Below are 13,770 nucleotides of genomic sequence, written 5' to 3' on the forward strand. Positions count from 1 at the left end.
TCTTGTTAAGTGCCATTGAGTGGGTTCCAATTCCTAGCAACTCTGTTTAGAGTTTCTGAGGCTGTAAATCTTTGACAGAGGAGAAATCCTCATTTTTCTCCCTAGGAACAGCTGCTGAGCTCAAACCACTGACCTTGTAGTTAGCAGTCTAGGCTTATTATCCTACAGAGTAACTCTACTCAAAACCTCATTAGTCTATTATAGTCATTAATTGATTGCTACTTGAAAAATATATATTCAGAACATTTTACCACATAAATATATGTTGTTGTTAAGTGCCATCGAGTTGGTTCCAGCCTATATATGTATATATGCATATGTCCGGATGGCGCTCTGGTAGCGTAGTGGTTACGAATTGGGCTGCTAATCACAGGGTCAGCAGTTTGAAACTACCAGCTGTTCCATGGGAGAAAGATGAGGCTTTCTGCTCCTGTAAAGAATTACAGCTTCGGAAACCCTGTACAGAGTTTCTATGAGTCAGAACCAACTCCACGGCACATAGCAACAACAATATACATATGTTCCGAATAGTCTGTCAAAAATAAAATTTTTCTCGTGTGTATCTCCTATCTGGAATATGAAATTATGCAGCCATCTTTTGTGACTACGTAAATAATACTTTGCTTCCTTGTATGTAGGTTTGATTCCACAAAGTCAGCCCTTGAGAAGCTGTGGCTTCTTGGCAACCTTGTCCGTAATGAGTATAAGCTGTCACCTGATAAGGCAATTTGGTAATAAACAAGTAAGCTGAAGAATTCGACTCTTTATAGACATGTGGATGAAGAATCAAAAATGTTAAACATACTTTTCCACCCGTTAAAAGAGTATGACTTTATGAACCACAAATTCTTTTCAACTGAAAGCAGACCAAGATTTTAATGAAAAAATATAATTTAAAAAAATTCAAAAACTGCATTTAATATGGCATTTAATCTTTTTAACAATCCTGTGAGTATCCCCATTTTAATGGAAATAAGCTGAAACTCAGTTTCATTGTTTCATGAGAGTTACAGATTACTGTTTTTAAATGCATCTTTAAACTCTAAATGCACATGCCTTGAATGCTAGAAATCTAATTATTTCAGTCACTATTTAATGTAGTAGAGGATTTCTCTGAAGCGAATCAGCTTTTTTTCTGTTCTCTGAATTATAATATCCTAAACAGAGTGGAGACCCCGGACTGCAAACCACAAGGTCGGTGGTTCAAACCCACCAGCAACACTTTGGAAACCCTGTACAGGGTCACTATGGGTCACAATCGACTCAATGGCACTTAACAATACAAACAGAGTATAGTGTATAGTCTAGGAGAAGGAACAGAAAAGTAAAATAATGAAAACATTACCTGTAATTTAGTGTGATCTGTTGATTGATTCAGGAGTCCTGGTGTGGTGGTGTGGGATATAGCACTGGATCGAAAGGTCAGTTTGAAATGCTAGGTCAGCGGTTCAAAATCACCAGCCACTCCTTGGAAACCCTATACAGGGTCACTATGAGTTGGAACCAATTAGATAGCACTTAACAACAACTACTTATAGATACATCTGTCCCAGAATGACTAGTAATCTTTGAGTTATAGTCTATACAGTAATCATATCTGGCATGGACTTGATCTCTCAGTATAGAATTGAAACTATAGTCCAGCACTGGCTCAATACATTAAGTCACTGAAATATATAATTAATCAGGTTGCATCCGAACAGGAAGTATAATTCACTTGCATCAGAATCGGCCATAGTTATTTAAAAATGATCATATAAATTTGATACTTCCACCCTTAGATTGTTATGTGCTGTAGAGTCAGTTCCAACTCTTAGTGACCCTGTACAGGATTTCCGAGGCTATAAATCTTTACGGGAGCAGAAAGCCTCATCTTTCTCCCGTGGAACAGCTGGTAGTTTCAAACTGCTAACCTTGCGGTTTGCAGCCAGATTCGTAACCACTACACTACCAGAGCTAAAAAAAAAAAAATCTATCTTTCGAAGAAGTGATTAATTAAAGGAACATGTATCTCTCATTAACCATCTTGTCCACTATAATTTTGCTGGCTGGTCTCAGGAGAAAAGAAAAATAAATGTAAAACTTTTTGGCAATATATATATATATATATTTTTTTTTTTTTTAATGTATTTTTTTTTTCTTTTTTGAGCAGATCAGCATTACTTCTTCTTTTGAGTCCAATTTTCCTAGAGTTTGTTTATATCACTGGCTCTTGAAAAAAAGATAAAGTATGTTTCCAAAAAGCACATTGAGTTTGGAACTCTCTCGTTGTATTTACATTGGGCTTTATTTTAAAGGCAAGTGAGACTGCTTCAAATAAAACAACTTCAAGCTTCCAAGAAACAGTTAAGAGAAAGCAGAGACGAGCAGAAACACCTCTTCACTGACACTCACGCAGTTGCCATGGACCTAAATAAGCAGTGGGCGAACACAGATACTAACTGGCACAAGGAAAAGATGGAATTACTGGACCAGTTTGACAACGAAAGGAAGGAATGGGAAAGTCAATGGAAGATCATGCAGAAGAAGATAGAAGAGGTACAAGTTGCTTTATTTTGAATGTATTGTAAATGTCAAGCTCAGAATGAAAATTAAAATTAGTCTTGTGTTGGAAACTTTTTTCTGTAATTCAACCTAATAGATACATGTCTGCATGTCTCAATAATATTTACTGGACCAAAAAGATTCTAATCTTAGCCAATGGTATCTTTAAGGCCTGTGCTTATTTTATAGCTTCACATGGAAATTAAGAACTTGAAATGTCATTCCAAAATGTGTCAATGTATATTTTTTGGCCAGAGTTCCTTGTTACAAAAAATGAGTTACATATTCTGCATGAGTTTAAAACAGCAGGGGTATGTGAAATGCACGTGCTAAAGCTAAGCTTTCTAGTAGCATGCATAATTATATCAGATATAATCCTGGTGTGGCACTGTAGGATAAGCACTGGACCACAAGGTCGTTTTGAAATGCAAGGTTGGTGGTTCAAACTCATCAGCCACCCTTCAGAAACTCTATCCATGGTAACTGTGAGTTGGAATCCACTTAATGGCACTTAACAACTACAACAAACAGCCAAGACATTAAAAATAACCTCTGTAATATTTAGCCTTGATCAACATAACTTCCAAAGGAAAGTTTGACTTTAACTGTAAAATGTCTACTTTGGAAATAGAATAAGGTGAACTATTAAACAAGATTATAAAATACTTAGTTAAAAGAAGGCATAAAAATTGTTGTTGTTGCTATTGTTAAGTGCAGGAGTGGATTCTGACCTTGTATAGGGTTTCTGAGAAGTGGCTGGTGAAGTTGGAATCACTGACCTTGAAGTTAGCAGCCTAGTGCGTATCGTATACCACATACACCAACACCCCAGGCAAAGAATAAAGTGATCTATATTAAATTGGTGTTTAAGCCATGACTTTTAGTTATTAATTCAGACCATTTCAGTTTTGTGACAGTGCTTCTGTATCATCATAGTGTCTATATATAAGATCAGGTTTATTTTCTTTTTGAGAGTTAATTTCTGTCAGAAAGGTACAAGTTACCATCCATGCTTTGTCCCATTAAAAGTGCCCTTATGGTTAATCAAACTTATAATGTTGTTGTTAAGCACTGTTGAGTTGATTCCGACCCATAGCGACCCTGTATAGGGTTTCCAAGGAGCAGCTGGTGAGCTTGAACCACCGACCTTGCAGTTCATACAAGTCTGACACATTAGCCTACAGCACCACACCAGGATGCCAAAGTTATAATAGATAACTTAATTTTAGAGACACTGTTTGGAGGCAAAAACGTGTTGTTACCAATGGTTAGCGCCTCAGCTGCGAGCCAAAAGTTCGAGGTTCATGTCCACCCACAGACACCTTGGGAATAAAGTCCTGACAATCTACTTCAGAAAAATCAGCCACTGAGAACCCAACAGTACACAATTCTACTCTGACACAGACGGGTTTGCCATGAGTCAGAACGGACTCAACAGCAACTGATGTTTAAGAATCCCTAGGTAGGATTAATAATAAATATGCTCAGTTACTAATTGACCCAGAGGTTCCTTAGAAGATTGGCCTGATTTTCTCTCTCTGAAAAGTCAGCCATTGAAAACTCTATGAGCATGGTTCTATTCCGACATACCCCTGGGGCCAGTGGGTTAGAATTAACTCAGTGGCAACTGGTTTTGTTTAAGCGTCAATACCAAAAATAGTATATAATAAGGCAAAGAAAATGCAAAACTATTTGCTTAGTACAAAAAATATAGTGAAGTAGGAAGAACGTGTTATCTTTATTTTCTTTATAGCTTTGCCAAGAAGTAAAGCTTCGGAGGAAAATCAACATGACTACACTTGCTAAGACCATTGATCTTGATTGTGAGAAGGTCCTTCAAAACACAATGGTGAAATCTTTTCCAAATTACTCCGGTTCAGGACAATGTGAATTTATAGGGATGAATCACAAACTTGGTCTGGAAAAAGAATATAAACCAGAACAGAGCTTACTCACTGGAGGAGATCAAATGTGTAAGGAACAAAAAACAATGAAAAAATCACAAGTAGGGTTTATGGATCCTCTGGCTGCACACAACCTAAAGGAACATGAAGCCTGGCCTGACATGAGGACCTCTGACAAAGAAAGCAAGAACTGTTCTGTTGCCCTCAATACAGTAAGTAACATGTGTCTGGCCTAGAACTGTTTTTAAAGAAATATTTACATTTCAAAGTGCTAACATGTTATTGCTTATATGCATAAAGGCCCTTGAAGAACTTGCCAAAGTGAGTGAAGAATTATGCAGCTTTCAAGAGGAAATCCAAAAGCAATCTAACCACAGAAGGTAGGCTAGTACATCTCTGTGATTACTTTGTGTTGGAAAATCAAGACGAACATTGTTTTTATTTAATGAATTAAAGCTGCCTACTTCATATACATGGTTAGTGGCATCTAACCATGAATGGTAAGCATTTGTTACCTTGGACAGAAACAGAAACTCATAATTGTGTTGTTTCTCTGTTTACTAATTCCCTAACACAAACCTTCTTATCCTCTTTGCAATTTGACTGTTAATAATACTTTACTCCTTTGGTGTTCAGTTAAGGTAGACCCTCCACAATAAGTTAACAAGTATCCTCTCATATGGTACTTTTTCATTTTGACTATGTGGCCAGTGCAAGAGCATATAACTGGATTATAATTTAAAAAATAAAAAATTTTTAATTATGTCAGATTTAATACTGCATTGATATAAAGATGTTCTACTGAAATATTTAATGCCCAAGTGTACATTTGTTATGTATATACTGGAGTCATACTTAATTTTCAGTAGGACAATGCATTATAAGTATATACATACACATAAATAATGTCACAGAAAAATGCACTTTCAGTTCAGAAACACTATATAAATGTAAGAGTAAGCTTTAACCAAGTTAATGTATATGCATTTGAAATCCCCTGGACAGGTTCATAGGAGATGGCGTGATATCGGTTATCTTCTAGTGGGGAGACAGTGCTCACAGTGGTATCTCTGTGCAAGATAAGAAGATAACATTTTTCCTTATTATTCTTTAACTATTATAAAGGTCACTGAAACTTTTTATGCTTCATTGCAATAGATTTTCTTAGCCAGCCATGATTTACACATAATTTTGTCCTGTTCTTGCACTTTGATATTTGCTACTATTCTTTGTAGATATTTGGTGTAGTGGGTTACGTGTTGGGCTGCTAACCGCAAGGTCAGTATTTCAAGTCCATCAGCCACTCCTTGGGACAAAGATACAGCTTTTTGCTCCCATAGAAAGGTAAAGCCTCAGAAAGCCTGTACAGGGTTGCTACGAGTGGAACCAACTTGAAGACACACAACCACCAATCACCACCTCTTTATTAGAAACTATCTTATAATCTTTTATAAATTGTTTTCTCATGGCCTTAAGAAAAAAAAGCTCAAAAAAGACATTATAATTTGACTTTAACCTAATGTTTCACTCTTATTCCCATTTTGCTTTATAATCTGTCCATACCAAAGTACTCATTGTCCCCTGAGTAGTCAAATTATGAGGCTTTTCATTAGTTCCCTTTGCCTGCTGATGCTGTTGGTAGGCAGCATTGAGTCAGTTTTGGCTCATAGGAACCCATGTACAACAAAATGCTGCCAAGTCCTACTCCATCCTCCCAGTCTCTCCTGTGTTCCAGCTCATCGCTGCAACCACGGAGTCATTCTGTCACATTAAAGGTTTCCTCTTGACCCTCTTCTTTACTAAGCATGATGTTCTTCTCCCCAAGCTGTTTTCCCAGGATTAGATACATGTTCAAAATACATGAGACATTCTTGCTTCTGAAGAGCAGTCTGGGTGTACTCTTCCAAGATTTGTTCATTTTTATGGTAGTCCATGATCTATTTCATATTATTTGAAAACACCATAATTCAATGATATTAGTTCTTTAGTCTTCCTTAATCATTGCCCAATCTTCACATGCATGGGTTGTTGTTGTTGTTAAGTGTCGTCGAGTTGGTATCTACTCATAGAGACCTGACCCTACAGAGTGTTTCCAAGGAGCAGCTGGTAGTTTTGCAACCTTGTGGTAGCAGTCTAGTGCTTATCCTACAGTACTACACCAGGACTCCAGAAATTACAAACAGGTGCTAGGGATTGCACTGAGGGCCTCTTGCATGCTAAGCACATTTTCTACCACTGAACTAAACCTCCTCATCTACATAGGAGGCGATTGAAAATACCATGGCTTGGGTCAGGCTCACCTTAGTCCTTAAAGTGATGTCTTTTCTTTAAGACCTTACATATAGCAGATATGTCCAAGGCAGTGCATCTTTGATTTCTTGACTGCCAATGAGTGTTGATTGTGGATCCAAGTTAAAAGAAAATCCTTAACAATTTCAGTCTTTTCTGTGTTTATTATTTATTTATTGATCCAACTGTGAAGATGTTTGTTTTTTTTTACATTGTGGTGTCCAAACTGAAGGCTGTAGTCTTTAATCTTCATCAAAAAAGTGCTTCAAGTCCTCTTCACTTTCAGCAAGCAAGGTTTATCTGCATATTTCAGGTTGCTAATGAGCCTTCTCCCTATCCTGATGTCACATTCTTCTTCATATAATCCAGTTTCTCAGATTATTTACTCAGCATACAGACTGAATAAGTATGATAACAGGACGCAACCCTAACACACACCTTTCCTGATTTTAAGTCAATCAATATCCTCTTGTTCTGTTTGAATGGCTGCTACTTGGTCTATACAGGCTCTGCATGAGCACAGCTTTGCATAAATGTTCTTTATTCACCCAGAAAATTCTTCATTTATTTTGAGTCTTAGCCCAAAAGTTTATTTCCATTGGAAATTACTTCTCTCTCATTGCGCTTTTACTAAGATTTTTATCATATGACTTTAAATAAAGGTGTTGTCAAAAAAACAAAAAATAAAAGCAAGGCTCCAGGAATTAATGGAATACAAACTGAAATGCTTCAACAAATTGAAACAACACTGGAGGCACTCACTCGTCTATGCCTAGAAATTTGGAGGACAGCTACCTGGCTAACCAATTGAAAGAGATCCATAATTTTGCCCATTTCAAAGAAAGGTTAACCAACGAATGTGGAAATCATCGATACATGGCATTAATGTCACATACAAGTAAAATTTTGCTTAAGATAATTAAAAAATTTTACAGCAGTACATTGACAGGGAGCTTCCAGAAATGCAAGCTTAATTAAGAAGAGTCTTGGAGAGACATCATTGCTGACATCAAATGGATCTTGGTTGAAAACAGAATACCAGAAAGATGTTTACTTGTGCTTCATTGACTGCAAAGGCTTTTGACTGTGAATCAAAAAAAAAAAAAAAAAAAAAAAATGGGTAACATTAAGAAGAATAATATTCCAGAACACTTAATTGTGCTCATGAGGAATCCATACTTACAGCAAGAAGCAATTATTAGACCAGAACAATGATTTAAAATCAGGAAAGGTGTGTGCCAACGTTGTATCCTTTTATAATACTTAGTCTGTGTGCTGAGCAAATAATTTGAGAAGCTGAATTATAGAAAGAATGTAGCTTCAGAATTGCATATTAATAACTTGTAATATGCAAATGACACAATCACTAGAAGCAAATATTTAAAATACTTAGTGATGAAGATCAAAGAATACAATAATCAGTATGGGTTGCACCTCAATGTAAAGAAAACAAAATTCCTCACAAATGGACCAATAAATAACATTAGTATAAGCAGGGAAAGTAATGAAGTTGTCAAAGACTTCCTTTTGCTTGAATCAACAACACTCATGGAAGCAATAGTTAAGAAATCAAAGGATGTATTGTCTTGGGCAAATCTGCTGCAAAAAAACAACAACAACTCTATAAAGTTTTAAAGAGCAATGTTGTCACTTTGAGACTAAGGTACACTTGACCCAAGCCATGTCTTTTCACTCACCTCATATACATGTGAAAGTTGGACAGTAAGACCTTAGAAGCATTGATGCTTATGAATTATGGTATTGGTGAAGAATATTGAAACTATGGACTGCCAAAAGAACAAACAAATCTGTCATGGAAGAAGTACACCCGGAATGCTTGTTCGAAGCAAGAATGGCAAGACTTCTAATCTCGTACTGTAAACATGTTGTCAGGAAGGACCAATTCCTGGAGAAGGACATCATGCTTGGTAAAGTGGAGGGTTGGTGAAGAAGAGGAAGAGCCCTAGTAAGATGGACTGACACAGTGGCAGCAACAGTGGTCTGAAACATAACGATTGTGCAGTGGTGGAGGACCAGAAAGTGTTTCATTCTGTTGTGCACTGGATTTCGATGAGTCAGAACCAACTCAACTGCACCTGACAACCGCAACAACCTTAAATGTTATTCGTTTTCAGTTTATATAAACCAAAACTCAATGCCATCAAGTCATAGCCTGCTCATAGCCATCCTGTATAGAGTTTCCAAAGATGTCGTAAATCATTACAGGTGCAGAAAGTCACCTCTTTCTCCTGAAGAGTGGCTGGTGGGTTTGAACTACTGACTTTGAACTACTAAAATAAGTCCAATGCTTATTTTACAGTGCCACCAGAGCTCCTTATATAATGGGATAATTCAAAAAGCAAAGAAGGTTAGGCATTCCAGTTAAGGAATGGCAAGAGAAAATCTATAGAAACAGTAATGTCCATAGTAGAAACCCAAGACACTATACCAATGGACCTCAAAAAGCTCATGGAAAAATTCCATTATCTTGAATGAACTTTTGTGTCCCCTTGTGTAGTCTAATCTGAGTGGAGGTGAAGATTTAGGTAATGGAAAAAATTGAGACAAAGTTTGAAGGATAGCTTGGGTCAAAATAAGTAGAACCTTAAATACAACAATGATACGTGGGCTTTATCCTATAGTAAAAGAGATTCGACCTTCTTAAATAAGAAATTCGTATTAAAATTAGGTTTGAGGAAACTATTGAGTCCCTTTTCTGTAAAAGAAATCCATTACTTAAACCAGTGTCTTTTGATAGCATACCCTATGTAAAAATAGCGCTAATATACCATGTTTTGCGATTTTTTTAGGATGAAGTCTGACTCTTCTCTCCAGGACATGCCAAATATAATCAACATGCCTCATAGGAACCACATGATCAGCAATGGCCAGTTTATTTCTCCAACTGATATAGAAAAAGATAAGCAGAAATATAGAATGAATTTGTATTATGAGAATGTGTTTCTAAGTGATTCTAGGAAAAAACATGAAATTGACACAGTTAATTTGCAAGGAAATGAAATTCCACCAGTTCCTCCTCCAAGAAGCACATCTCGAAATCTGCCAAGCTCATATTCTGAAGGCATACAAGCCCACGATGGGTTGAAAGAAAGTCTGGACAATAGTTTGGTTGACCGAGAAGCTCAAGGTGAAAAGAACTGTAATCCTCATTTCCTGTTGAGGCAGCATGAGATGCCTGTGTTGTGTCCAAATGAAGGAAAGAGTGTGAAAGATGGTGTCATATTTTCTTCTTTTGCACCAGAAGCTAAAATAAATAACAAGCCTCAATGTAATGAAAATGAAGTCCAATATGAACCAAGCCTGTGGTCATGTGACATTGGGGTAGGTGTAAAAAATAGCCCTTCCGCATTGTGGTTTCAGAAAACAGCCTCTACCCCTAATAAACAAAAATATGAGAAGCTAATCCCAAATCATTCTGCTAAATCTCATCCTAATCTTCACGTCAGCCATGGCGGTAACTCTTCAGTGGCACAGAACTGTGGCCCACTTGCAAGTTTCACTTGCAACTTTGAAAGGACCACAAGGAATGAAAAATTAGCAGCAAAGACTGATGAATTTAACAGAACCGTATTTAGAACAGATAGAAATTGTGTTGCAATACAGCAAAATCAAAGCTACTCAAAATCATCAGAAAATCCTAAACTCTGTGATTCCTTGATTACTCATGGAGGTAACTTACCAGAAAATGACAATGTGTCCGGCATTCCAAAAAACAGTGTCCATGTGCCTATGCCCACAGAAAGTGTGCCTGATAATCCTAGCAAAATATTGTCAGCAGGCCAAGTTAGACAAATGCAGGAATACCTAAATCCAAGCAGTTACCAGAATATGCTGCATGAACATGACTGGAGACCAAGTAATTTGTCTGGCCGTCCCAGGTCAGCTGATCCTCGGTCAAATTATGGTGTTGTGGAAAAACTGCTGAAAACCTATGAAGCATCATCAGGGTCTTCTCTGCATTATTCTAAATGCTTGCAGGATAATTGGACTAAATGTAACTCTAATGTCAGTGGTGGGTCCACATTAAATCAGCGTTCAGAAATGCTCCAAATGGAACAAGAACTTCAGCAAAAGACTGCTATGTGTGGGAGTCAACAAGGGAAGAAAGGACTAGATCGGAGAAAGCTAACAGAGGTGAGAAAGTAAACAGTGTTTGGGTAGAAGTGTATCCATATTTAGCAGTGGCTCAGAGTATAGTCTCTCAGATGCCCAATCATATCAATAGAATGCTGGCACATGTTTTGGCATCCTCTAAACTTCTTGACCTAAAATTTGTTAATAAATAGGAACTTTAGGATTATAACACCATGAATTTTAATGAAATAACTATAATAAATAGGCATAAGCATTTTTATGATAAAATGTTTGGTTTTAGTCTCTTTGTTGAAAATATATATAGCATGCACATTTATTGACTTTATAGAGCTTCTTTATGTTTTAAAAGTGTTCATGTTAAGAAAAATACATGGAAATATATATTTTTTAAATATCTTGCACATCTCAGTAATTGTTTGATTGGTTCAGTCATTCCCAGAATTTGCCTCATTTTCTTTTGAATCAGTGTGAATATGAGTAAAATAAGTAATTTTAAAATAGTGCTTTTTAAGTTATTTTATTGTGTGGAACTAAAAGATAGTGTGATAGGAATAAAATAAAATATTATGGCTTAAATAATTAAGGTAATTCTTATTTGTAGACACCCTTAGCATGGATAAAAATAACAGGAATTGAGGGCGTCCTCACTGTTCTTCTCAGATGAGAACACAAGCTTTGTTTAAAGAGTCATTAAGAACCAAGGATATAAACTGTATTATGGGAGCTTTTGTTTTTTATTACACAGATCAAATGTTTTTCTTCCATTAAAGTAAATTTGTTAGGTGCCATTGAGTCAGTACTGACTCATAGTGACTCTATTCACAACAGAACAAAACACTGCCCAGTCCTGGGCCAACCTCGCAATTGTTGCCACACTTGAGCCCATTGATGCTGCCACTTGGCCAATCCATCTCGCTGGGGGTCTTCCTCTTTTTCTCTGACCCTCCATCTTACCAAACATGATATCCTTCTCCTGTGACTGGTCCTTCCTGACAATATGTCCGAAGTATGAGAGACAAAGTTTGGCCATCCTGGCCTCCAAGGAGCACTCTGGCTGCACTTCTTCTAACATAGATGTTTGTTCTTTTGGCAGCCCATGGCACTTTCAGTATTCTCCAATTCCATAACTCAAATGCTTCTTCTACAATCTTCCTTAGTCACTGTCTAGCTTTCACATGCATATGAGGTTATTGAAAACACCATGGCTTGGGTCAGGCGCACCTTAGTCCTCAAGCTGACGTCTTTGCTCTTCAACACTTTAAAAAGGTCTTGTGAAGCAGATTTGCTTAATGCAATACGTCATTTGATCTCTTGACTTCTGCTTCCATGAGTGTTGATAGTTGATCCAAGAAGAATGAAGTCCTTTACAACATCAATCTTTTCTCCATTGACAAGAATGTTTATTGGTCCAGTGGTGAAGTATAACGTAAAATAGGAAGAAAAAAAAAAAAGTATAGGAAGGGAATTGAAGGAAACGTTTCACTCGTTGAAGAAATTTTTAGTGGGTGAAAAAGAGAACATCAGCTTCATCATTTTATGTGTTTTTGTTGATTGTTGTTAAGTGCCATCAAGCTGGCTCCGACTCATAGTGACCCTGCATAGGGTTTCCGAGGAGTGGCTGGTGAGCTTGAACTACTTACCTTGGAGTTCAAACCAACCTTTCAGTCTAGCGCATTAGCCTGCAGGACTCCTTGTTTTTGGTTGTTGTTGTTATGTGCTGTGGAGTCAGTTCCGACTCATAGTGACCCTGTACAAGGTTTCCAAGGTTGTAAATCTTTACGGGAGCAGAACACCTCAACTTTCTCCCATGGAACAGCTGTAGTTTCGAACTGCTAAACATGAGATTAGCAGCCCAATTTGTAACCACTACACTACCAGAGCTCCTTTTTGTTTTCGGTTACAACCTTTTAAAATGTCAGTAACTTGATATAAGTAGATGGTTTCTTCTATGAGTTATTTGATTTGTGTCATATTTAGCATTAAAATGTTCTAATACCTTACTAAGAAACTTCTGTGGTTCAATCATAACATATCATGTTACCTAATTTTTTTTTTAATCCTGATGTTATTGTTATACAGAGACCCTTGTATATTAACCTTATCAATGTGAGGTCTACCAGATTATCTATGTCATGTTCCATATTAAAATATAATTGCTTTGATTAAAACATTTAAGAAATATCAAACACCTTCAATTAGCTTTTCAGTGCTTTATTTGCATATAAATATGTTAACATACTAATCCATCATTGGTGTCCATATAGTGAGATAAATGTCCTCATTTGTGCTCTAGGAACTCATGACAGTGAAATGTTCACATGGACAAGGGTTTTCCAGACCTGCCAGACCAGCAAATCGCCGTCTCCCATCCAGATGGGCCTCCAGATCACCATCTGCTCCCCCAGCTTTGCGGAGAACTGCCCACAACTGTACCATTTCTCTGCGTTCTGAAGCATCAATGGTCTAAATCTGGCCTGGATTTCTAGATTTAAAGGCTCTAGTCTCTAGTCCCAGTTGCCCAACAGAGCATCTGAGTGTTTACAGCTAGCCTTGTTATCTTCTGTATCTCTCAAGATCACTGGGACGTACTATTTAAATCTTAACTTTCCATCAGTCTTCAGTGTTTTTAATCTTTGGAGTCATTATCTTTCTGCATTTTGATTTCTTAGATCAGAATTATTTTAATGCCATCCTCATTAATTTTCAAATATGTTTTAAATTTAAACAGTGTATAATATTGTATATTGTAACTTTACTGCAAGTGACAGAAAGCAAGTGGTTATGTGCATGGCCATGTGTTTATAGGTGCATGTGTTGAAATAGGGAGTTATCTTAGTATGTATTTAGATGAGAAAAAACTCATGTGCTAGTGTTGACTTTGAAATTATAACATGTATACCTATATATTCTTTGTGTT

General features: G+C 36.9%; 1 protein-coding gene across 1 annotated transcript; it reads left to right on the forward strand.

The window, feature by feature from the left end:
- The first annotated feature begins 2,403 nt into the window (after positions 1-2,403).
- KIAA0408 (KIAA0408 ortholog) lies at positions 2,404-13,320 on the forward strand. The gene is made up of 5 exons (XM_006834680.1): positions 2,404-2,538; positions 4,298-4,660; positions 4,749-4,828; positions 9,548-10,892; positions 13,147-13,320. The coding sequence occupies exons 1-5, from the start codon at positions 2,404-2,406 to the stop codon at positions 13,318-13,320; spliced, it is 2,097 nt and encodes a 698-aa protein (XP_006834743.1).
- The last annotated feature ends 450 nt before the right edge of the window (positions 13,321-13,770 follow it).

This window comes from Chrysochloris asiatica, unplaced genomic scaffold (assembly GCF_000296735.1).
Source record: "Chrysochloris asiatica unplaced genomic scaffold, ChrAsi1.0 scaffold00013, whole genome shotgun sequence".
Classification (NCBI taxonomy): Eukaryota; Metazoa; Chordata; class Mammalia; order Afrosoricida; family Chrysochloridae; genus Chrysochloris; species Chrysochloris asiatica.